At 50.7% G+C, this 25,611-nt stretch overlaps 4 protein-coding genes across 4 annotated transcripts; 1 reads left to right on the top strand and 3 right to left on the bottom strand.

Annotated features, from left to right (window-relative positions):
• Positions 1–567: 567 nt before the first annotated feature.
• VFPPC_12474 (ATP-dependent DNA helicase PIF1) lies at positions 568–7,266 on the top strand (the record flags this gene model as incomplete). The annotated part of the gene is made up of 4 exons (XM_022428833.1): positions 568–2,080; positions 2,144–3,657; positions 3,730–4,787; positions 4,851–7,266. The coding sequence occupies 4 exons, from the start codon at positions 568–570 to the stop codon at positions 7,264–7,266; spliced, it is 6,501 nt and encodes a 2,166-aa protein (XP_022283925.1).
• Positions 7,267–7,543: 277 nt separating this feature from the next.
• VFPPC_15031 (hypothetical protein) lies at positions 7,544–8,359 on the bottom strand (the record flags this gene model as incomplete). Its single annotated transcript, XM_018292790.1, has 1 exon — positions 7,544–8,359. The coding sequence occupies one exon, from the start codon at positions 8,357–8,359 to the stop codon at positions 7,544–7,546; it is 816 nt and encodes a 271-aa protein (XP_018136274.1).
• A 247-nt stretch (positions 8,360–8,606) lies between these two features.
• Positions 8,607–10,824, bottom strand: VFPPC_12524 (restless-like transposase; the record flags this gene model as incomplete). The annotated part of the gene is made up of 2 exons (XM_018294797.1): positions 8,607–9,514; positions 9,576–10,824. 2 exons carry the CDS (start codon positions 10,822–10,824, stop codon positions 8,607–8,609), a joined length of 2,157 nt encoding a protein of 718 aa, XP_018136273.1.
• Positions 10,825–11,954: 1,130 nt separating this feature from the next.
• Positions 11,955–16,320, bottom strand: VFPPC_17781 (ankyrin repeats (3 copies) domain-containing protein; the record flags this gene model as incomplete). The annotated part of the gene is made up of 4 exons (XM_018290366.1): positions 11,955–13,180; positions 13,347–14,339; positions 14,399–15,164; positions 15,226–16,320. 4 exons carry the CDS (start codon positions 16,318–16,320, stop codon positions 11,955–11,957), a joined length of 4,080 nt encoding a protein of 1,359 aa, XP_018136272.1.
• Positions 16,321–25,611: the final 9,291 nt, after the last annotated feature.

Genomic DNA, 25,611 nt, shown 5'->3' with positions numbered 1-25,611 from the left:
ATTGGAGGTACTGGGACGGTAGACGTATTGGAGTAGAACAGGAAGCGAGCGAGGTGACGGTGGTATGGAATCTTTATGGATGTGAATATGAGGGAGGCTACGGTTGGCCATTTTACGAGGGAGGGAGAGATTCGACAGAGCAGAGCTTGGGCTGTGGTCCCGGGGGGGTTCATGTCTTAAGTAGATGAAGAAAGAGGGGGTCTGGATCGTGAGTTAAGTGGATGTGGCGGTAGAGTCGGCATGGAAACTAGAATATGTGACCTGTGATATGTGAGGAGTGGCTGTAATGGATGCAATAGTGTCTTTGTCCTGGGATGGGTGCGAATGACAACGAAGCGGTGACAAGAAACCAGATGATGTCGAGGGAGCCACGGCATCGGCTTGAGACGGTCACATTCTTGATGGAGCAGAGCCGAGGTGCCGCTGCAACGTGCAAGACAGGAAGTCTAGATGGCAGCATCTATCCGTGGTGGTAGAAGAGTAATTTAAGTCAACGGTAGTTGCAAGTACAGCAAGACCAATCTTCATGGATCGCCCCGGTTGTGGAGGCGATGGGAAGTAATTGTGATGGACCCCGTGTTTTTTCGACAAGCCGGTCCTTCTAACGTTCAGGACGAGTTCGGCAAGGCCATGGCAAGCACCACCCTGGGTGAGACTGAGCCAACGTATTCGAAGGGTACCTACAGGCAGTGGCGAGGCGGAGGGCGAAATGGTGCATCACGGTCCACGGTGCCGGCGGAGATACGTCCCGAAATTCGACGGTTTCGGTGCATTCTTCCCAGGGAGGGGGATCGCAACAGAGAGCCTGTATCTGTGATGCGACGGCCGGAAGGAGCTGTTGCTGATGAGGCTGGGCATTTCAGGCCGTTGGATGAGTGCCGGGAGCGGGATGAAGTACTGAACTCTCGGCAGAGCCGCACAATAGGGCCAGGCGGTGATGTTGCAGGTCGCGTTGTGGCGGATTTTAGTGCTCCGGGTCGGCCCGTTGGGTCTGTGGAAAAGCCGAATGTCGGACAGAACGGCGATAGCCGTGTAACAGGACTGAGTCGTTCCGACGAGCGTCCAGTTAAAAGGCGCCGCTACTGTGGTCAGAGGAGTGAGCCGTCGATGAACTACGCAGGGGACATACATCAGACTGCATCGGCCGGCCGTGGGCGAGATGATACCACAAACGTCAGAAGTCGGAGGGAGGCATCACCACAACTCGTCGTCTCGGATGCGGCGACTGCGGCAAAGCTGGGACGTACCCTTCAAAGGTGTCGGATTCTGGCACCGAAGCCCACAGAAACTGCAGTGCCAGCGCCCTTGAGAGAACCGGAGCGTACAGCGACTTGTGTGCTACGCAAACGGCAGGGAAGGGGTAGCTACCGCCGTACTAAAGGTCAACCGCTACAGAAACGGTTTCAGATGGAGGGCCGACGGCAGATACGAGAGGATGGACCAGAAGAAGAATTGAACCGTGTACTGGGCTGGCTCGAGCAACATTTCGAAGTGAAAGGGCGGCTATCAAACAGCCAGGAATGGTGTGCGCCCATCCCACACGAGCGGAAGGTTTTTACTGTACAGGAGTTTTACAAGGCCTTCCACGACAAGAGCACCTTGCCAATATGGACCTGCACAATTTGTTATCGAAAGTATACGAAGGATGAGTTGAAAGAAGTTGGGTGGCAGGAGTGGACCGCTAGATCAGTTGCAAAGCTCGATTGCTCGCCGCTGTCATGCAGGGCATGTTTCCCGCCAGGGTGCGTTATCTCGGGGTGTGCAGATTGCATAAATCACCTGCGGCGGAGTAGCTTGTCGCCTGCGGCTCAGCTGCACTGCCGTCTCGGATGCGAGCATATGTTTCCTGACGAGCTTAAGGGTCTGACTCCGGTCGAGGAAAAGCTTATCGCCTTGAGCTCTTGCTATGGTTTCATCACAAGTTACAGTGTCTCGAACGAGCGAGGACAGGGTGTGAGGTATCCGAGGCATGTAAAGGGACACATTAAGGTATTCCCGAACAATGTGAAGGAGCTGGTCGTGAAAGTGCTGCCCCATCCACTTTTGAGGGTTATGGATGAGATCCACGTATCGTGGCAAGGTTGAGAGAAACCAGCACCAAGCGACCTTTCGGGGCTCTTGTCGGTGCGGCGTTGTGTTGTAGAGAGGGCCCTAGTCTGGTTGAAGAAGAATAATCCTCACTATGCAGACATTGAGATCGATGTGGTTGAGATGAACAGCTGGGGTACCTCACTTCATGGAGTACCCGAGCGTGTTTATGGGTGTATGGAGCGAAACGAGCCGTCGGCGTGGGAAAAAACGCGGACGGCTCACGTTGTTCCACCGACAGAGCGTGGTATGGATGACGAGGAATCCTTGGAGATTGGAGAAGTCCTAGCGGCGCTCAATCAGGGGGAAGATGTGTCAGATGGTCGATGCCAAGAACCGAAAGGGAGTGAGATGGATGATAGAGATAGAGGAAAGGAAGCTGAGCGCCAACATTTCGCGGACCCGATCAATGAGGTGACTTCGTCGGGCATGTTTACTCTCGACGGTCCGCCGGATGTGGCGGACGCGGAGAAGCTGCGATTTGTCCGCGACGCGGTGGGAAAAGGTGCATTTGGGGACCAAATTGGGCCTGGAGCCTGGGTGGGATCAGCGCATGGACGGCAGAGAAAAGCCGTTGAGCCGTACGTCCAGATTTGTCGGGGAAATGAATTTGCTGACTCTTTTGATGCCTTCTTTTTCGCAAAGACATTCCCCACGCTATTTCCGTTTGGTATTGGTGGTCCTCGCCTGATTGAAGAGGCCGTCTCAGAATTCGGCAGCGATAGCCATGAGGGTGAAGCCGGCGAGGTAGAGGCGGCAGCAGCAAATAATCTCTTGTCGTCTCGAAACATGAGCCTCCACACCTGGGCTGGCATCGTGCTGCGGCGGCATGGCGGCCGCTTTGCGACGCACCATATTTTTGCATTTCTGGTGTTCAATATGGGGGTGAGGTCCCGGAATCGCCGCGTAAGCATGCTGAGCGTAACAAGGAAGGGCTTCCGAAAAGTTGAACGCATCGTACGGTCGCTGAGTGTGGAGAGGTTGGAGGCGGCTAGAGTCGAGCTTGAGAGCTCGGGTGTTGCAACCGACGCGGGAGTGAAAGAGCTCCTGAGAAGCCTTTCGCTGTACGGATTTCGGCAGCCGATGTCGAGAGAACTCCGGCTAAGCATGCGGCGAAAGATCAAGTCGTTGATACTTCAACACGGCGTGCCGGCCATTTGGTTCACGTTAAACCCGAACGACATCACGAACCCAGTAAAGCTACGGCTGGCTGCGTACCGAAGCCGTGGTCCAGAGGAGGCTGAGGCATTCTTGCGAGATCTGGACGTAGCGTACAAGCGTGTACGGCTGGCAATATCGGATCCCATGAGCTCAGCCCTTTTTTTCCATCGTGAGATGACGTTATTCTTCGACCACTATGTGAAGGTGGGGGAAGAGTCGGTGTTTGGACGGATTAGCCAGTACTATGGTGCTGTTGAGACGAATGAGCGCGGGGCTCTCCATCTGCACGGGCTGCTTTGGTTGCATGGGAATATGAATATGAGTTCGATATTTGCCGACGCCCAAAGTGAGAACCAGAGGACCTATCGGGAGCGAATTGTTCGGTATGTCGATAGCGTCTTCTCAGAGGTATGTGGTTATCGTGGCAGTTATTAACCTATTTACTCCGACGGAGATGCCCTAAGCTGATGTCGGCTGCAGGAACTGGACCAAGAGGGATTCTGTGCCATCAAGGCAGAGCGTTCGGTGACGGCGGATATATCCACGCTGCTGGGCAACAGTGGGCAATTATCGGGCATGTTCGATGAAGAAGCCAATTTCTGCGCTGGGGCGACACAAATCCACACCCATAGCCCTACCTGTATAAAGTACTCACTGGGCAAGAAGGGTAGGAGTCGAGACCTTTGCCGCTTCAAAGCCCCCTGGCGACTGGTTGAGAAGACCGCCTTCACAGAGGATGGTGTGCTGCACATCCGGCGGAACCACGGCATGGTGAATCGGTGGAACAAGGCCATGGCGGTCGGGTTGCGGCACAACCACGATATTTCCTTCATTGCGACGCAATGCAAGACCATGGCGCTTATTTATTATGTGACGAACTATGCAACGAAGGTGGAGGATCCGGTCTGGAAGCGTATCGCCGCCGCTGCAGAGGCTCTTCCCGTCTTACAAGTGGAAGAGCAGGGCAGCCGGGCGGATACTGAGGCCGGTGCTGTATCGGAGAATGGTGGCCGAAACAAGACGCGACAATTCCTGATGAGAGTGGCAAACCGGATCTTCACAGATCGGCCACTGTCTCAGGTCGAAGTCATCGCTTATCTGCTGGGATATCCGAGCGAATTCACAAGCAACAGCGCTTGGACATTTCTGAACGTGTCGCTACTCTATTGGCACGTCTTCAAGCGATGGCGCCTTCTCCGACAGTCGAGCGGCGCGGAGGCTGAGGATGAGTCCACCGAGGAGACAGTGCTCGTGGAAGAGGCGGGCCAGAGGATATCCGCTGTCGACGCTTATCAGCACCGAGGCTATGTCTTGCGGGGCCTGTGTCTATATGATTATATGTCGCTCGTACGACTCAAGCGTAAAGGTAAGGGCAAGGACTCTACACCTTGGGGCGAGGTGCCGTTCGAGAGCGGGTGGCCGTTGGCCTGCGCGTGGACCCAGACTCTGAGACGGCCAGGCAAGCATGCTACTGTTTGCCTAGACGGCTACCTCAGTATGGATTTTGCTCAGGACGACGACGGACCCTGCTACAGGAGGTGAGTCAGAGTGTCGATGTTCTGTCAATCCGCAGCTCGAACATGCTGACGCCTTTCACGAAGGGCTGCTGTCCAGCATCTGGCACTTTTTGTACCGTGGGAATCTTTCTTGTCGGCAGAAGATGGTGATATCAATAATATTTGGAACCGGGAGAGGGGGTTACTGCCTGGAAGACTCTCGTTCGTTGCTAACAACATTCAATTGCTCCGGCGCTCTGCTGAAGATGCCAAGCGTGACGCCAGGCAATGGGCTGCTTCGTCCGCGGACAGCGATCGCACGGACGAAGCGGTCAGTATCGGACTAAACGAATGCAACGCGGAGGCCACGGATGTATACCGGTCTGATAGTGTCGGCGATGCCACGCGTCTGATCGACGTCGTCAGAATGGCTGCGGGAGTGAGCCAGATCACTGCCGGTTCGAAGGAGATCATGGCATGGATGCAGCAACTCTGTCGCTTCCAACAGTCATCGCTGTGCTCAAGCGACGAGCTTCGGGCCAGAGTGATAGATGAACGCGGGGTAAGAAGAATAGAATTGTCCGGGCGGCCGTTTTCGAGAGCGGAGATCCCAGCCCAGAAAGAATTGAGGGCCATTAAGTCACAGCAGACAGCTGCTTCCAGGGAGAGGGAGAGGATGATACAGGGAATACAGCATGTGGCCGATAACCGAGATAGGGCCACTACTAATCGTAGCGCAGCCATTGAGGACGTGCTGAACGGATTTGGGGAGCAAGATATCCGCGTGACAGCTGCCCACCCCAAGGGCAGGAGTCTTGATAGCAGCCCCCAGGCGAAGGTCCGGTTGGGGCCGTCAACATCCTTCCTCCAGGCAGGAAGGAGGCTGGTAGAGCTGTTCACCTTGAATAGAAGGCAATCAGTCGCCTTTCTTCTGATATGCCGACGGCTTGATTCGATACGAGGTCACGGGGCTGCCGCTGGTCAGCTCTGCGAGTTCATCGGCGGGGAGGGCGGTACCGGGAAATCACGAGTCATCGAGGCACTGGTCGAGCTATTTGCGAGTGCGGGCATCTCGAATCGTGTGCTCGTAACGGCGACGTCAGGGACAGCAGCAGCGCAGATCAACGGCATCACAATCCACTCAGCCTGTGGCTTTTTAAAGGACCGCGTATCGCGCGTTGGCGTATCCAGAGATATCGACGGGGCCAATTTATCGAATTCGGCAGAGCGATTTATCAACGGCCAGTCCCGAATGGACTGGCAAGAGAAGTATCTACTCATCATTGACGAGGTCAGCATGCTAGGAGCGCGGACGCTGTATGCGGTGAATGAGCGGCTCTGCAGGCTCCGCGGCTGCCAGCGGGATTTTGGCGGGATTCCCATCGTTCTGTTCTGCGGGGATTTCCGCCAGTTCCGGCCTGTGCAGGAGAGATCGATCCTCCTTCCAAGCACGGCCGTGACATGGGATGAGGACACTTCGTTCGGCCCAGAACAAAGACACCAGCATGATAGGGCCCACGCGTTGTGGAGGAGGTTCACGACGGTCGTTATGCTGGACGAACAAGTGCGCGCTGCTGGGGACCCAGAGCTGCAACAATTGCTGAAACGGATCCGACGGGGTGTGCAGAACCGCACAGATTTAGACCTCCTTAACTCTAGGTGCTACCGGGAGGATAGGCCGATTCCGTGGGAAACGGGCATTACCGTCGTGACACCGCTGAACAGGAATCGGTGGAACTTGAACATGGAGGCCACTCTGTCGTTCCAGAGACAACATCGTGAGACGATGCGAATTTTCATATCCGAACACAGGTGGAAAGACGGCCAGGCGAGCGAGGAAGAAGCCATCTTGATGCTCAACCACGGAGACAACAGCGCGATACCGGTGCCGGCGATCTTCATGTTCGTGCCCGGGATGCCCATCGTCGTCAACCACAACACGCACCAGGGCCTGAAGCTGGTTAATGGAGCCAGCTACACCGCCTTGGACGTCATCCTCGACAAGGCGTACCCGGGCCACCGGATCTCGGCCGATACGATGCTCCACTTCGGGCCGCCGGCGGGGATTCTGCTAGCGGCGAAGACAACCCAAGAGTTCCACTTTGTCGGGATGCCGCCGGGCACAATCCTTCTGACGCCGATGAGCGTCAGCATACGAGCCCAGAGAAATCGGCCATGGCAAGTGAGAGACGTGGCCCGAAAGGGCTTGCCGTGTGCAGCGGCCTTTGCGTGCACAGACTACAAGGTACAGGCAAAAACGCTAGAGCGAGTGGCACTAGAGCTGCGCGGGACGAGGACGACGAATGTGAACGGTCAGATGGTTGCGTCACAGTGCGATCCATACAGCCTATACGTGCAGCTATCGCGTTGCCCGTCATTAGATGGTATCATGCTTGTGTCAAAGGTGCGGGAGAGAGACCTGGTTGGCAACACGGTGCCCGAGGACATGACTGCCGCGGAGGAGAGGCTGGAAGCGCTGAGCAAGAAGACCATGCAGGAGGCTCACGACCTGATCGGATGAGGAGGAGCGTAGAACAAAAACCTTAGCAGACTGCACCGTGAAGCGGCGAAAAGACGCGAGTGGCGCGAAAGCAACAGACCGCGCAATGAGGGTCGTGTGTAGGTGAAGGCGGAGAGCGGAGGGTCCGGTGACGGTCAGTGATCAAACGAGATAAACGCCCGTAAACGAGATAAAAACCCATAAAAAAACCCCCCCCCAGAAGGGAGGGAACCAGTGAGACGTGACAGTGACTGACCAACAGTGACTGACCAAACAAATGATGACAAGGGACGCTTAATCAACGACCAATGAGAAGGCAGGTTATGGTCCTGGGGCGGGGCATAAGACCTTTCGTCTCTTCGTTCCTCAAGGCAAGGCACCTTTCGTCTCTTCGTTCCTCAAGGCAAAGCCAGGTTTCGAGCTCATCCATTTCTTCCTCATCCCACTGGGTCATATCTGTTTCAAGCTCGAAATCATCCGCAGTCCTGGCCCTCTTAGAGCCGACAGACGGTCCTGCAACGGGTAGGTTTTTGTACTCTTCCCAGAGCGAATTTAGTGCCCTTTTGCCGCCCGGAAGCCAGGATTCAGGGTCGGTGGCATCCTTCCAAAGGTGCGCGTCCTTCCACTGCCTCTCAAAGTACTTCCACTTCATTTGAGGATTCGTCACGATAGCAGCGTAGTGGGCCGGCGTATCATTGACCATTGCAAAGTACTCATCCAGCTTCGTCCAGCAATTGACGATACATGCACAGAGTTGGCGGATGCCAGGAGAGGTTAGATCTGGATTTTCGGCTCTGAAATTAAAGTCGTCACGGTACTCCCGGACATGCTTCAAAAGGATATTGAGGATTGTCATATAGTCAGACAATACGCCTCGATCAGACGACAATTTGCTCCCCTCCGCGCGCTTTGTAAGGGTGTAGAACTTCTCTAGGAAGGCTACGATCTCAGTCAAAACCGCCCAGTCGTCAGCGGTCAGTGAGTCATGCTTGAGTAAGGATTCATATTCCTCCGTCGACTGCGCCTTCTTATTAGATGAACCGTGCATGGATTCCGCATGATCGATACAAAAGCGATCAATACGGTCTCTTAGCTTGAGAGCGCGCTCGATCATTAGGTAAAGGGAGTTCCATCGACAGACATCTCAGTCAGTGATGGAACTATACGTTGAAACTGAAACATGACCTCGGTTTTGTTTTTTTATTGAAACATTCAGTCTGTTTCGGTCAGGCATGTAATTAATCAATTAATCTGAATCCGAACCTGGATTCAGATTAATTACTGAATCCCGCCTCGGATTCAGGATTAATTATCGGATTCAACGATTAATTAGCTCCCGATCCGTCGAAACGCCCATATGTTTATTCTAATGGGACTACACGGGGTTCAATACCCTCAGACAACATTTCTATGTCTCTAGAATCCAACTCAGCGTCCATTGGTTCAGGAATCATATATGGCTGGTCCAGGAGCCCGCTCTTAATCCAGTGTTTCAAGCACTCCGTATACTCCACTATCTGTGCAGAGAGCCGACCTCTATCCCAAGAAACCGTACGTCGGGCCCCACTAAACACGCGTTCGGCTTCCGCTGACATCGCTGGTATCGAGAAAATATTTATTGCAAGATGATAGAGAGAGGGGTAGGAGGTTTGCTGCGTCGGCTCAAGCCACCAAGAAAGGGCAGAAGAGTCGCCAATTGGCAGCGTTGGACCCTCGATGAATCGGCTGAATTCATCATGGCAAGATGACTTTTGGTAGATCCGTTTCTTGTATGCCTCGTAAGCCGAAAGGTCCTCCTCGATTTCTGGCTCTTGCTGCGGCTTGAAATCATCCCATAGCTTGCGCACGGCCGCAATCGCTGGGCCAATGTATTGAGGTTGGTCCTTCCATGCCTCCTTCAGATGTGCTTCTCTGAGGCTAGGATGAAGCAAGATTGCCGCAGCGTAGACTGGTGTGTCATCTGTACGCGTATAGTAATCGTCGAACTTGTACCAGCTGGTCATAATGCGATCAACCATGGTAGTGTTGTGCTGGAATTGCTCCATGGCTGCTTTGTAATGCGTAACAAGAAAGTCCATGGAGCAAATCACCTCATCCAAAGACGTCTTGTCCCATTGAGTGTCTTTAGTAATCTCATAGAAAGGTTGTAGAAAATCGTGGATCTCTTGGAGCTCCTGCCAGTGTTCTGGATGGAGGTAATCAAATCTGATGTCACTCTCTGAATAACGATCATCCATAAAGCTGTTAAGCTCTTTGCGGAGTGCGATGGCTACATGAATCATTCGATACCAAGAGTTCCATCTCGTCGAGTTGTCCTGCGGGGATCATACGGCCAGCAGCCTGCAGGAACGCTTGGTAACGCTGGGTTGATGAGCGAATCCACACCACAAGATTGTGCAGCATACCGAGTGCCCCATATTGCCGCCAGGCAGTTGCCGTCTCCGCTCTTCCAACAGCTCCCTCCTGTTCCCTGCGGGACAGCCGTGAAACTTGACGCAATGCCTCATCAGAAGCCTCCTTGTTCTTACCGAACAGAAACGCCTGCACGGCCAGATTTATGATATGGCCGTTACAGCGAAGTCTTCGATGAGTGGAATTGAAGCCACAGGTCTCGGCAACAGTGTGCATCATTGTGTCATTGTTGTAAGCGTTAAGAAGCGTAAAGTATCCCATCTTGGCGCGGACACCGTAGGAATCGACGACCTGGAGGAACGTCTCTGCAATAGCTTCACCGGTGTGAGAACCTTCGAGCTCTCGCAGGGCAAGCAAGGCTTTTCGTAGTTGCCGGCTTGCTAGGTCAATATAGTGAGCCACGATTGCAAGAAAGCTATGGTGGTTTGGGGAGGACCAGATGTCAATGCTGAAGTGTATTTGCGTAGGCGAGGCTATGAGCCTTGATATCAAGTTCTCGCGATGTGTGGCGAAGCTCGCCTCCAACAGCTTTGGAACTTGCCCACGGCTGTGTGTGACAACTCTTGGGGCCATGTGGTTCACCGTGTGAAGTAGAGCATACCATTCGGGCCACTCGACCAGGCTATGGGGAAGACTATGCGCCGTGATAAGGTTCACCAGCGCTTGATTATACGCGACTTCATCGACTGATGCACGAAGGTATCTCTCCCGCTCAACATCCTGTCCGTTTTGTCTCGCGGCTTGCTGTCTAAACAGTCTGTCAATTGCGACTCCCTGTCCAAGCTTCTTAGCTGACTGGTGCTCGAAAATCAGTACGCAGTGCTTATCCCGCAGATGGCCACGGACTCTGTTATGGGCAGCCTGGGAATAGGAGCAACGCTTGCAATACCATATCTTCTGGCCATGCTTGTTGCGTTCGGGCTCATGGCGATTTGGCTGACGGCTCTCTGCCCAAATGTTGAGCGCAGTAGGGGTGCGGACACGTTTTCTACGCGCTAGGGGAGAAGAGGATTCTGAGAATTGAGAGGACTCCGCGGTGGTGTCGGCGTCCTCGACGGGCTTCTCTGGCACCGCCAAATAGTCGTCATCGGCAGAACGGGCAAATAGAGCTACATTAGCCGCCATGGTACCAGTATTGCTGCGGTTAACCTGCGAAAAGCGATGCATTGTGCCCGACAAGACACAGAGGTCGTGTCATGACCAACCAACCATATGCACGAGTTGGACACTGGTCCCACTTTAATTAATCGCTGAAACTTAATTAATCCTGGAGAGCCCGATTCAGATAATTAATCCTGGGCTTGGATTCAGATTCAATGAATCGCTAATTAATCGCCCCGATTAATTACATCACTGTCTAGCAGTATCATCAATATCTTGTCTGGTGCGGATGAACGTTGGTAGTGACAGGGCTGCGCCGGCCACGTGTTTCGTAAAAGCCTTAATTTCCTCTGGTAGAGTGACGTGGACTTTCCCCGAGGTCCTAGGGCTGCTCTCGTTGTCTGGAATCTCTGTACCGATCGTGTAATGCAGCGATCCAGTGGTGAGATGTTCTTCCACGGTTGTAGTAGCTGTAGAGATGTTGGAGAAGACTAGGTCAATTGCGCTAGATCTTTTGTTTAGCCTTGGCATTGTGGTTGAGGTTTCAGGGTCATTAAGGAGGACTAGGTCGTGTTCTTGAGTCCAGTTGAAGATCCTTGTGCCATCCTGTGATGCCCCCCGGTCTGCTTGCCACGATGGATGGAATGCGTTCATGTCTCCTGCGACAATGCATCGGTTTGGCGGGGGTCCATGACTCAATAACATCCAGTGAGGTTTCCTCCTCTGGCCTGTTGTAGATGTTAAGGATCACGGTTCCATTCACTTTAACCCAGAGAAGGTCTCGGTGACGTGCTGGGAGAAGTTGTTCAGCTTGGATATTCCTAGCTATCCGTACGTAGGTTAGTACTCGTGGTCGTGTTATATTATTAGTCCAACTGTCGACGGGGCTAAAACAGAGGAAGCCCGGATGGTGCTGTGTTCTGCACAGATTTTGAACGTCAAATCCGGCTTTTAATTCAGGATAAAACGATCGCATCACAATTTGCATTAAAAATAAATTAATGTACAAAATCTTTGCGCTCTTGGCTATCTATTGATGTAATTTTTAGCTCACAGAAGTTTGCCGTTGGTTGGCGGTGCGCGCTGGAACCCAAATTTTGATGCAAGTCGAATTTGACTAAGTAAAAACGGTCCACGCCGCTACTACCACGCCCACTTACACACAGATATGCCTGTACTCTTGGTGAGTACCGTAGTTATCGAGTTGTGCGTTGTAGCAGCTTTACAACGGCCTCGTGCCCGTTCTTGGCGGCCAACCATAGCGGAGTCCGACCAAAGTCGCGGCCCTGGCAGTTGATGTTGGCGCCATTCTCGACTAGCACCTTGACAATAGTCTCGTACCCTTTCTCGGCGGCTAAGAGTAGCGGTGTCCGATCATACTTATCTGCGGACTCGACGTCGGCGCGTTTCTCGACTAGCACCTTGACGATGGCCTCATGGCCATTCGCGGCGGCCCAGCATAGCGACGTCCGACCATACTCCCAGTCCTGTGAGTTGATGTTGGCGCCATTCTCGACCAGCACCTTGACGATGGCCCCGCGCCCATTCTCAGCAGCGAAGAGTAGCGGGGTCCGACCATACTTATCCGCGGACTCGACGTTGGCGCCCTTCTCGACTAACACCTTGACGATGGCCTCGTGCCTGTTCGCGGCGGCCCACCACAGCGGGGTCCGACCAAAGTCGCGGTCCTGGGAGTTGATGTTGGCGCCATTCTCGACCAGCACCTTGACGATGGCCTCGTACCCGTTCGCGGCAGCCCATGAAAGCGGTGTCCGACCATACTCGTGGTCCTGGGAGTTGACGTTGGCGCCATTATCGGTCAATACCTTAACGATATCACCATACCCGTTCTCGGCGGCTAACAGTAGGGGCGTCCGACCATACTTATCCGCGGACTCGATGTCTGCGCTAGCCGCCAACAACACTTCAACTGCGATAGAAAATCGGTTCCGAACAGCAGCATGTAAGGCTTTGGCTCTAAAGTCCTTCGCGATAGCAACCTGTTCGCTGCTAAAGGGATTTCTGTTTAACTGTGAACCAGTCCATTTCTCCAACAGGGTAGCGGCCGGATCGTAGGTCAAGTTGTTAATGAACTGAGAAGCGACACGTTCCACGTTGGCATCTTGTCTGCAGCAGTCGATGTGATGTTTGAGATAGTTGAGTACATATATCGCCAGTGGTCTTGCGTCTAGGTATCGCGTATAGGCCTGGAATTGTGCAGAAGTCCAAGATTTGATATCTGGCAGTCTCTCCACAAGAGAGGTGTTTGCCGCACAGAGCATGAGATACCGCACACAAGTTACAGATATGCAAATGTGAGCTTCTTTCTCGCATATCTTGAAAGCAGAATTTGCCACAAATCCACCATCCTTGAGGAAGAACTCACGGACGGTTTGATGCATAACTTGAACTGTTCCTTTCCCTACAGGTTGTTAGTTTGAGGGTAGAAGAGTCCAGTAAAGTTTAAGTCAGTACCATGATGTCGCTTGATTTCTAAGAAATTGCCCCCGCAAGATATAATACGTCGCTCGGAAAAGAATCATCTGAGGCAGTGAATTTGGGTTCGGGGCCAGGATCATCTGGTATACCAAGAGCGTGGAGGATTTCGTCCACAGTAAGAGGCCGTATTGCGAAGAGAACAAATCGGAATATTTTAACCGCATCAGAGAGATATAACTTGTTCCCCTTCATTTTCTCGAGCATGCGCTCGTACAAGTCCTCCAGCTCAGTTGGAAGCTGTTTGAGCAAGTCAAAGATGTCTTCCTCAGAGCAGCCTTCCTCGTGAGAGTTCACTAACTCCTCGGCAATCAATTTTACCCATAGGAAAACCCCCTGAGCACTCCGAACGACGTACTCAGCCGCCCGAGCAAGGAGAAACGTAAGATTGAGACCATCCAGCAAGGAATGAGCGAAATTAGCGATGTCTGCTTGTGTCTCGTCTTGTAGTCTTATAAAATTATGACATCGGCCTTTGCGAGCTTCGAGTTGTGCCACTGGCCGACTGGCAACGAATACCTTGGTGACGCAGTGATTCGTTTTGGAACAAAGCTCCAACAAAAGGCCGAGAATATCGCGCCTGTCAGATTCCTCGGATTCATCCACTGCATCGATAATCAGATATAATCGCTTCATTGTTGAATAATTCTGTAATGACTTCAGAATTCTTTTTAACGACGCGTAATCCCAAATAAATCTAATCCTAGGGTTACGCAGGGCCCGATATTCAGTTTGAAATTGATGGTAAAAGAAGGCTTCGTCCTGATGCAAAATATCATACAGAATTGACAAAAGCATATTGTAATGACTTCTTTGAAGCTCACCATCTCGGAAACTATAAAAAAACCTCGCTATAATAGCTGAATTTGCAGCCGGCTCCTGCTTTAGCAGATTATGATTTAAATATTTCGTAAGGGTGCTTTTGCCGCTGCCGGGTTTCCCTTGGATATATAGTAGTCGGGAAGTGTCGGGAGCAGACCAATTCCTGTACTCGTTATGCGCCCAGATCCACTCGAAGGAACCTTTGTGCTCTTGCGAAATCTTGTCGTATCGCGTATTATCAAAGTGAAGGCTAGCTAAGCACTCTGTACTCGTCAGTGCCGGTATGTTCTGGTGTTAGAAGATGGATTGGGAGTGGTCAAACCTCTTCTTTCTTTATCATATTCAATGCAAGGTAATCCAGCTAGGAGATCCTTAATGTCAGCCAGTTGTTGACCAGTAAGCAGCGTCTTAAAATTCGAGTTCCGTTGCTGCAGATGTTTTACGAGTGCGCCAACATAAGTAATGAATTCAAACCTCTCCCGCTCAACTTTGCCTAACCCGTCAACGACAATCAAAAAATCTCGTTGCTCGTCATCATCTAGTACCATCTTTAATGCAGTTAAAACTTCATCGGCCCCGGCACCATCGAGGATATTCTGAATGCTTTTTGAAAGTCCTTTCCCATTAAAGACCCGATCTTTCTGGTTTGGAACTGCCTCGGTTTGGAAAGCCTCTTGAAGGAGACTATGGAGGAAGCTTCGGATGATCATTATGCCCTTGCTTCTCGGCAAACAGCGGACCAACTGCTGAATAAGTGTGTGAACGAAAGTAGTGACAATGGGTTTGCTCTTAATTGCAGCTGAGCAGAAAAAGTATAGAACAAGACGGTTTGCCTTCTTCTCTTGGCCAATAATGTACGATGAGACTTGGGAGATGTTGCGATTGGGCTCCGCCCAGAGGCAAAGCACTTGGGAACGTTTAGCAGACCTCCATTGGGTAAAGTCCATGTTCTTAAAGATCCAGTAAAACATATGATCATTCGGATCCAGGCTTGGTATTGCAGACATGTGCCGGTCTTGGTCCACTCCTGATAACATCGAAAGTAACTGATCTAGATTTAACTCATCAATGGCGGAACGGAGCATATCCTGTCACAGGGGAAAGATTAGCATATCAGAAATTCCCGTCTACTTGGAAAGGTGCACATACATGCATAGTAGTCTCGTTGATACATGTTACTTCTTCTTCAGCTGCAGGTATGACCGATAAGATTTCCTTGGCACATGCAGCAGCAGCAGCCGCCGCGTAAGGCTGCCATTTCTTGTTTTTGTGCGAGTCGGCATAGTCGCAAATACCTCGAATAACAAGGCAAGGGAAGTCGTTCATTAGTCCGGCAGCCTCCATTTCAAAGCACTTTACTCCACCTAGCTTTGCGCTAAGCTTGTCTCTGGTACCGCCATCCTTTATAACCCGGTTGCCTGACGCAATTGTACCATAATGGACCACGACACCTTGATCCTTTCGTAGAGTGCGCTTTATTTCCCTCTCCTTGCTGCATGACTCACAAGTTGCTCCTCCAATATGGGTATACGTTGCCTCGAACAATACATCGGGTCCCGCCATATGACGGCTGAAGCTTTCTAGCCGATCGAAGGTAGAAATATAACTGACAAGTTTGCGCCGATTCCGGTAGTGAAGCGCTCGTACCTTCGAGATAGCCCCAAGTAGTACTGCCGGCGGTGCGTTAAGCGATCCTGTCCGTACCAGGCGACCACCTTCCTCTGTCTTCCCAAAGTCGTACTGCACCACTCCTCCATGCTGCAGGTATGGTTGGCTAATTACCACGTCTCCAAGTCGTATATCTGTTTCAGTGCTTGGGACCCCGCCGCCGACCCCAACCACTAGGCTAAAGCGGATTGACGTGAACTTGGATTTCATTCGCGTTGCAACCGTGGCTGCAGAGGATATGCCCGTCTGCCCGGCCGGCAGGCATGCTATGACTACATTGTGATTCACAATACTGCCCAGAGTGTAGGAAGTGGGATCCAAGCCGTCTGGTGGGGTCTCATGCTCTTCATCCAGCATCTCCTCCGCAGCGGCAAGCTCGATAGGGAGGGCGCATGTCCATCCCACAGTATATCTATCGTTCGTAAGGCTATTGGAGATGGAGGCGGCGCGTTGTGGCGCGTCAACTGGTGGCGAGTTCGATGGGTAACAGCCATCAGTATCACAACACGTCCGCTTCGCAGGCGGCTGCTGCGAGCTTGTTGGTGTACTTGTCGCAAGGTGTTTCCCACCAGCCATAGATCCCGCAACGGCTGAGTAAGGGAAGTAAAATCAGCATCAAGACGAGAATGAATGCTGAGATGGGCCGAGTGATCTTTCCGCAACAGTGCTCCGAATGCTCAGCAAAACGAGGTTAGAAAGCAAATCCTGTGGCAGATCTAAAATAGTGAGCAGTCAATTTGTTGCAACGACTAGATACCGCGACGTGTTCGTGAGTGCGATTCGAAAACAGAGCGATTTCTCACACGAAACAGCATTATGAAACAGCATTATGTAGTGTCGAAGTAATGTAGCGGGTACCACATGAAAATGCAAGCCGAGGCAAAGGGCTCAAGGACGTTGATACGCACGTCACCTCTTAGCCGAAACAATGAGGCCACTAACGGCTAATTGCTCGATATTGAAATCCGGCGAGAAGGAGATCAAGCGCACATAAATCAAGCGAGAGTTGACGCACATGAACTGGATGAGGGAGGGACACAGCGTTGCTGGAGAGGCTCGCTCAGTTATGGCTTCGATGAGGCGGTCTGGCAGCATTGCGTTGCATTGCCACTACCCAATCAATCATCCAATCATGCGTGCAGCTGTCAGATTGTACAGTGCGTGTTGTGATTTGTACTGTGTGCAGCCACGAACTTCAATGCCTTCAAAATAGACAGTCTTTATTTGTAACTTACGCAAATCTCTATTCGTACGCTTCCGTCCCCCTCCCCCCCTCCCCCCCTCCCTCCACATTCAGCCATTGCCAACGTACATATACATCAACCGCCTTAGTCGCTTTCTCCCCACTAGTTGAAGTTTGCGATGGACATTGTATGGAAGGGGTTTTAATATCCAGTAGCCTCGGTGGTGAGGCAAGTGGTGATATTCGTCAAGAAAAGAGGACACTGGAATAGCACTGCAGTACTACTACAATAGCATTGGGCCTTGGTGTAACGGGCTGAACCCGATGGTGACTCGGCTGGAGCTCTCGCCTTCGTCTCCAACCTTGTCACTGGTAACCCCCAGCAACAAGCGAGATTAGCAGAAGCAAGCTCACAAGCCTACAAGAGCTCTGCGAGCTCTTGCATTCTTGTTCTCTTCTTTCTTTCCTCCTTAGCTTTGGATACTCGTTCTAGTCGTTCTAGCCAGTTGTCAATATACTCGCTTGAACCGTTACACTTGGTAACGCTATAAAAAAAACACTTTTTGAGTGAAAATGGGGGATAATTCATGTGATGAGATGTGACGGTGGAAATTAAATGAGGGTTTTAGTCCAAAAAGGACAACCCAGGTGTACGCAGCGACTCCGATTGGCTGTATTCCCTTTTTCGTCCAAAACAGCCAGGCCCGATACAGATCGTAGTAGAAGGCCTGTAGGCCTGTAGGCCTGTAGGTGCTGTGTATAAGTAGCTCCCACAGACAGTGTTGTGTTAGGCCTGTAGTTGGTCGAATACTTGTGTGGATGCGGCTGTGTAGAACGGATATTGCTCGAGAATCTTAATGGCCATTGATAAGGGTGCTACACTACTTTGACACGCGTGCTACGCCTTTCTGGGTGCTACACGGTTTGCAGCCTCCCATTGGGCGAAAGCACAGTTGTTTGTGTAGAAGGCAGGCACCAAGTTCTGCCGCATTGTCCACGGGCCCCGAGCAAATTTCGACCTCGCGCCACGCCTCGGAGCACAAGCACTTGCAACATACCTTATAGTCCACAGCTGGCCTAGTTGAGTCCACGTTTCTCTATCAATCCCCTGGTCGCAGGGCTCGGGGTAGGGAACGAAAAGGACTTGCCAGTTGTTGTATGTTGAAGAGGCTTTACCAACGATGGATGCATTGTCCCCCCCCCGTGATCGTTGTTGCATCAAACTTTACAGGAGCTCGCAACGTCATACACTGAATTCAATGCCTCGTAATTTGCGGAGCTCCAATTATGTATCCCAGGTCATCATCGCATGCCAGAAAGCTTCTCATAGGAGCATAGTTGCTGATGCCCTGGTTGATCCACAAAACTCAGTCGTGTCTGCTACAAACCCAACCAAGACACAACGCCAGTGCCAGGGACACTGGCTTCCCAGAGCCTTTTGGTGAAGGAATGCTTTGTTAAGCAATCCGATGTTTTTGCCAGTTAGATCACGTACACCACTGACTATCACCAGGTCCCAACACCACTCTCCCACACCCCGAAGCTGACTTGTCGCCAAATGCAACTATCTCCCACGATGACATTACTGCTGATCGAGCTCCGAAGCGTCACATATTGCCTCTCATAGGCGAGCGCGAGATGACACTCAGCCACGGAATAATACTCCCTAGAGGGAGAGGGACCCGAGCCGTCAACATGGACCCTGATGGTGTCAGCACCTAAATAACTGGGGCTGTAACATACCGGGGAAGATATGTCGTTGAATGTTGTTTGGCGGCCGTGATATTTTATACAAAAATAGCATCACGTCTACCACTCCGGGTCCGTGTCAAGTGATATGATCCGAGTGACTCGAGTGACCCGAGTGACCCAAGTCTGAGCGACAAATGGGAAATCAAGTATTAATGACAATCAATGGCATCGCGATAGAGGCGTTATTTGACCACCGTACTGTCGTTGTCGCATACCTGATGATATCAGAATAGTATGGAGTAAATTGTACCGGTTTGGCTTGAGAATGCTATGGTGTTCTGTTTTGCATTTATAATTCTCCGACAAGACCCACTGCAATTCCGCTATCTGGTCTATGATTCTCATTGTAAAGCTGGTTTTTGTTTTGACACTCTTGATGCCTTCACAAAAAGATGAGCAAAATCATACGCTAAAAGTTTGCGTAACAATCATTTAGTTCTCGTATGATTCCACCCTTTATGTAGGAATCCAAGGGAACAACTTTCGTCTTTTCGGCCCGTCAAACGTTGGGTTTTGAATCTTTGGAGGTGTTTCCGTGTTTCTGTTCATTTGTCGGATAAGAATTGCCTCTGTTGATAGAACAAGCAAACTTGGTGTAATCGCTTAGTTGTCATAACGTCGGTTATCATGACTAAAGTTAGCCGAAAAACAGATTCGTACGAAAGGAAGTGTTTTGATATTAAAAGGAGAGCTGCAGACAGAGTCTGCAGCTCGGACAACAACAACAAGAATAATTACTTTGTCAAGAAGCTTAGTTAACAATGAGTCTCATAACGTGACATCATTACGCTGCTCACGCAACATGGAATCCAGGGCTCGATCTGCAAGATCCATGATGCATCCTTGTATGACCTGGGCAGGCTTTCTATCCATCTGGAATATTCCATACGCTCTAATCAACCTATGTACGAGAGCGGTTTTTAACAGCCTGAGCGGCCAGCTCAGAAATATGCACTTGAACCTTATCCATGAGCATATTATTTCTGCGATGACAAATGAAATAAGCTTTAGGCATGACAGGCATCCCAAACTCGACCCAGAAAACCACCAAATGTAGAAGCTGGCGCATGAAGCCTGAATAAGTCTTCCAATCTGGAGAATGATTTAGAAGGCGAATTCCTATGCATGTTATTACGAGCTTGGCAGACGTACCAGTTCAGGCGCAATTCGTGAGGAACGAGCGTCGTTAGGTTATGTAAGCCCCATTTAATGACTGAAGTCTTGCGGAAGAGTGATTTGGTCTGGAGAGGCTCATCGTGATGGTAGGTCCCCTCGTGATCAGTGCTTCCCCTGGATTTTGGCCGCAACAAAACTGTGCGCTTGTGTCTGCAGTGTTTCGCCGCTGAAATCATGCAGATCTGCTCCGCATCGGTTGGAAGTCGAACGAAATCGGTGGTAGTCATGTCGGTACGGGCTGCTGCGACTCGATAATGGCTGCTCAATATTCGCGTCGCGTAGAATATATGCCCCTATTATGACTGCTGGAGAGACGGCGGACCTGCACTTTTTGCTTAGTGGTCTAGCGGATTTATCCGACAATTCGAGGAGGAAAGTTTTGCATGGGAAGAAGTTGTGTTGCTGAATATGGATGTTGCCTCTGGAGACCGAGTTCAATGCCTGACATGCTTCATGAAGTCAGGATACACTGAATGATATTCATCTGATTTATGAATGTTCTGTCAAGTTAAATGGGATCTTCATTCCTGCAGCGACCGCCAGCTATTCTGACAGCCATGCGTGACGTTAATTAATTTACGAATATAAGGACTCTTGGTGGAGCAGGATCTGTTACTCCACATGCGTTTGGAGTTTGTGGCTTGCTTGTGAACTGTCAGTTGTTCCTACGTATTCCAGTCCTACTGGGGACCCAATAGAGTTACTCGTAGCCGTGCGTCATTAAATACATGGCTGCAGAATGGTTGGAACATAACGACGACCTGCGTCAACGGGCCACCCCTTGGCGCAGCCTATGTATTAAGAGGCGTTCCATGAGTCTCAAACCAAACAGAGTTGTGGTTTTGTTAAGAACGCCATGTTCCTTACCCGTGCCGACTTTGTTAACAATTACATGCCAAGAAAGTAATAAAACGAGGGAATGTCGCATAAATGTAGGCACTCCTGACGACAACGTACTGAAGGGTAGCAGCCAATGGCAAGGCCACAGGGATTAACAGTCGGCAAGCCTGGTATTGGATCGAAATGTGGTAAGACCAACATGTCGACCTATGGCGATCCCCCCTGAAAATAACTGGACACCTGAAGGGGGTTCTCGATTAAACCTGTCCCTGTCGCTATTCGGATACCGTCCGACGTATTGCTATATCTGCTGTCTCAAATAGCCTTATTACCACTACACCATCTCGACTGCTTGGAGACAAGCATTAAATTGCAACTGTCAACTTCCATACGGGACCAAACGCAGAAGATGCGACGAGTGCGCGCACACACACACACACACGCACACAAACAAACACATAGCCACAATTAATTACGCCAGGTGGAGACTCCTCTAACAGGGCAACTATCAACCCTTGTTACAAGTACGGTGCTTAAATCTTGCCATGTCTGCAGCGACCTCAGATCTGGCGTGATTGGCCAAAAGACTTCCACCCAAGTGCCGTTACTGGAAAAGGCACCAGAGCTGCGCTTGTCCTAAAACAGTCAATGCGGTGTACTAGGTAAGACATTCATGGCTTGGGCTGTCAGGTCGCATCCACGTGGTTTGGTTCGGAACTTAGCCGGGATTCACTCCGGGATGTCTTGTCCAGATTGGGGCAGTACGAGTGATGAATCGCGCTTTGCGCAGCAATCGCCCGCTGCAATCGTATGATTCCGCTCCTTTGTAAGAACACAAGCAACAAGAAGACAGAACAAGCAGACAGAGCAAGAAGAAGACAGTAATAATCAACGTGATTTATCTTTTGAAGATAGAATTGTCGCCGTCATACTGCAGAGCCGCCATATTCCTGACAAATATTTGCAGCGGGGACTGTGGCACGTCAACTCAGAAATACAGGTTTATAAAGATCACAACTAGCCAAGTCAGAAAGGGAGTGATGGCTGTAATGGTTCAAGCTGAGTAGTTTCACAACTAGCCAGACGACTATAGCAAGTATCCAAAGGTGAGGAAGAAAAGAAAGAAAAGGAGAGTTCAAGGAGCTCAACGCCGCTAATCTCGCTCGCTCAGCTGGAGGCGCGAGAGCCCAAGCCGAGCCACTATCGGGCTCAGCCCGTTACATCAACCGTATTGGGCTAAGGCTGAGGCTGGCTCGGCTAGGTGGCTGCTACTGCCCAAACAGGCAAGAGGTCTCCTCTGTGTTTAAAGAGCTGCAGGGTTCCCGTGTAGCTCCAAATAGAGTTACTGCTCCCCAGAAAATTGTCACTCAATACAATTGGTGGCTTCAGCGCAGTTATTCTCGATCTCATGTAAACCCACAATATTGTCTGAAACTTAGTAGTAGTTAGCTTGGCAGCATCTTGGCAGTCCCATTCGAGAAGGAGGGGCGAAAGTTCCCAAGCATCGCATGTTGTGTTGCGTTATGAGATATTTTCTAGCTACAGTCCTTCACAGATGTTGCGTTGCACAGTTTTTAATTCTCCTATATTCCTCCCCTTCCGTATCCCCCCTTCCTTCCTCCGTTCCACAGCAGAAACTCAAGATATTTAATACTTTCGGAATACTGCTGCTGCCCCAAGGCAGCAGCATTACGACTACTGTTGCCACCCAGGTGGCAAGATGGTTGCGTGTACAATCAACAGAGACACCATTATCCGTCAATTAGCTGTCAGTATAGTGGTTCCCAGCAACCTCTGCCTTCCCCAACTATCTGACATAGCGATGCCTACCGTGACTTCCACGGTAGGGCTTTACTCAAGCTCGGCCACCCTGGCCTTCGCTCATTGTCACACAGCACGATTGTTTGGGACAGCTCAGACAAAACGAAAGACTCTTGATTTTCTACAAAAAGAGTGGAATCATACGAATGCTAAATACTTTAGAATACTGCTGCCTTCAAGGCAGCAGTATGATAATTGTTGTTGCCTCGTAGGCAATCCCATACTGTGTTTGCTTTGAATGAGCGACTTGACCTTGACACTCATAGAAGCGCCTGGGTTCCCAGTTCTTTCACGAACCGTCCCACCAGGTCTTTCATTTTAGCGTAGCCCAAGGTACTCTAGAAAGGTGGGGGTCCACTGAGGACTAGCCCCTGCAGTGGATTTGCCCGACAGAAGGTGCTCTCAAACTCTCCCGGTAGGCGCTCGAAGCGGTCGAGTGCAGCTTAAATCGGCTACCTTGAGCGGGATCATTATGGTTGTCATTTAGCACAGTCGAGCGCATAGGTCTAATTTTCTCCAGTTCCTTATTCATTTGTCCTCAAGCCACTGCTACTCGCTATGATGTCATAGGGGACCCGGAATCCATGCCATGTAACTAACAATGCCTGTTGTCGGTGGCCGCAATGATGCCCCGCGCGGCACTAAGAAAACAAATACCAGCTCGTGCATGTGCAGGTAATGTGCCGACGGGCTTTGTCTTAAGCCTTGCCTTATGCAGCTATAATTTACCCGTGCATTGGTCATAAACGAATTATCAAAACATAGTGAAAGCTTCCTTGCGATTAAGCACATGGGTCTCAACTGCGGCTGTGCGGCCGTGCGGATGATAACAATTATGGCACCTGTATCAGTTTGTGTCTTTGCGGGGCATTGCCATGATGACCTCTTAAATAAGCTAATAGATTCAATGCCACGCCGAATAGCTGCAGTTGTGAGCGCCCGTGGTTGGTACACAAAGTCCAATCCCATACGCCTGGTCCTTTTTGCTGCCTCCAAATACCATCTTTTGAGGGCGTTATCGTACCTGACCATGGCCAAGTCGATCTTCTGCTAGGCCTTATGCAACTCGACTTCCTGCTTCTGCGCCGCCATCTTGCGGCCTTGGGCCACTGTAAGCACACCCCCTGACTGTAAGGGTCGGAGTATAGACAAGCTTCGCTCAATAATTGCTTTTTCAGGCTATCCTCATCTTTATAGCCGACGTTACGACAGCTGTCGGGCAAAATATGAGCTACTGTTACTGCTAGAGAAAAGCTCCGTAGTGGGTCTACACTTTTGCTCAGTGGTGCAGCGGTATTTTGGCAACAACAGCTAGCAGTTACGCCAAGTTTGCATGCTCTTTCAACAGAGGCATACTTATCCAACAACTGTCGGATAAATATGCCTCTGTTAATTGAACATGCAGAACTTGGTATAATTGCTAGTTATCATAACGTCGGTTATTATGACTAAACATAGCCGGAAAAAGTAAATATGAGGATCCGGACCGCCGCCTCTTGGATCCGGACGCATTGTCCGAGGTGGTATCAGACGATGACTTGCGCTTGCGGCTTGATGTATCCGTGCTTTGGCCGACGGTGGACCTTCAAAGTGAACGTTCTCACCCCGGAATGGGTGGCCCTCCCGCAGCTCTGCAATGATGGTGATCTGGCGATGCGCAACCAGTCTGGCCACTCGTTTGACGCCCCGTTGTTCAGCCAACTTCAGTTGTTCCGCTTCTAGCTTCCGCTTATCCTACGCCCACGAGATTGACACATAATTGAAGGCCCTCTGTTGCGATTGAACTTATCTTCTATTCAATTTAGGCTGACAGCTCTCATACATCTATATACCTTGTGGCACGGCCCGTGCCACTACGCAGCGACTCAGCTGCCTAAAGATGTCTTGTAATTCTGGGCACTGCGTACATGGCCCAATCGTGGTTATTGATGCCTATCTACACAACCTGCCACCAACGGATCAGAACTAATGGTGGTTACAATGTCTTCAAAACTCAACGCATACTTCGTGTACACGATGGGTCATATCCAGACCAAAGATTCCAGAATCAAGAACCTCAGATAAATATTCTCAGATCGCGGAACGTTGACTGTCAGGGGTTTCCAATGTCACGCAGTACAGTAATTGGCTGCGTTCGATTGCACAAATACAAGGCACGAGTCGTCGACACAATCATCGGTAAGGAGAACAGTATGCATCGTCGATCCAGTCTGTTGCCAGTTCAGCTAAGCCATGGGGATCATCCACTACGGATCGAGCCGTTAGCATATTTCACCCCTGGAACATAGCGCGCTTTAGACGCGGGCCGGGTTAAGGCTTGTGTGAAATTGCTTTTGCGGCCAGGAAGAGGGTCTCCTTACGTACGATCCGTTCCCTTGATTTTGCCATTCACAGATGCTGGCTATTATAGCACTTAACATCACGACAGTTGTATCCGATTAGTTTTAACTGCAAGTCCTGTCACATTTGATATGTCGCAGAAGCGGTCTGAGGCTATCTCAACATTACATAGGTGGCTACGGCATTTTGAGACCACTCGACGATGGCTCAAAATTCCGGATGTGGGACCAGCCCAATATCTCGGATGAGAAGACTACAGTCTGAGAATGAAATGCTAGAGCTAACAATACGGCAACCACGGGCGGAAGTAGCTAACCTCGAGGTGCAGGTGAACAATATGTGACGGTAAAAGGGCACGAGCAAGGTCGAGTGCGACTTGGATAAAGCGATTGGTCACAAAGAGAGTAAGCGGTTCAAAAGAAGCTCTGACTCAAGCAATCTACGTCCTAAAAGTGGGGCCGTTTCGTCACAATTGGAACCAACGGAGCCTCATGAGGTGTCAGCTGGAGCATGGATATCTTACCAACTGTGTCGCATATCTAGCCTACCCTGAATCGCAAGCCGTCATCTATAAAAGCTTGATGGAGCACCTTCCCCTGTATTATTACTTTCTTGGCACGTACTGTTAAGAAAGTACTCGTAATTATTATTGATTTGCTTAACATTACATAAAACTTCAATTTCTGCGCGTTGCGCAGCTGCGCCGGCGGCGATGGCGACGGCCACCTCCAGCCCGCCTTGTGTGTGAGTGCCGG

This window comes from Pochonia chlamydosporia, chromosome 3 (assembly GCF_001653235.2).
Source record: "Pochonia chlamydosporia 170 chromosome 3, whole genome shotgun sequence".
NCBI classification, from domain to species: domain Eukaryota; kingdom Fungi; phylum Ascomycota; class Sordariomycetes; order Hypocreales; family Clavicipitaceae; genus Pochonia; species Pochonia chlamydosporia.
This window is presented reverse-complemented; position numbering and strand designations above follow the sequence as displayed.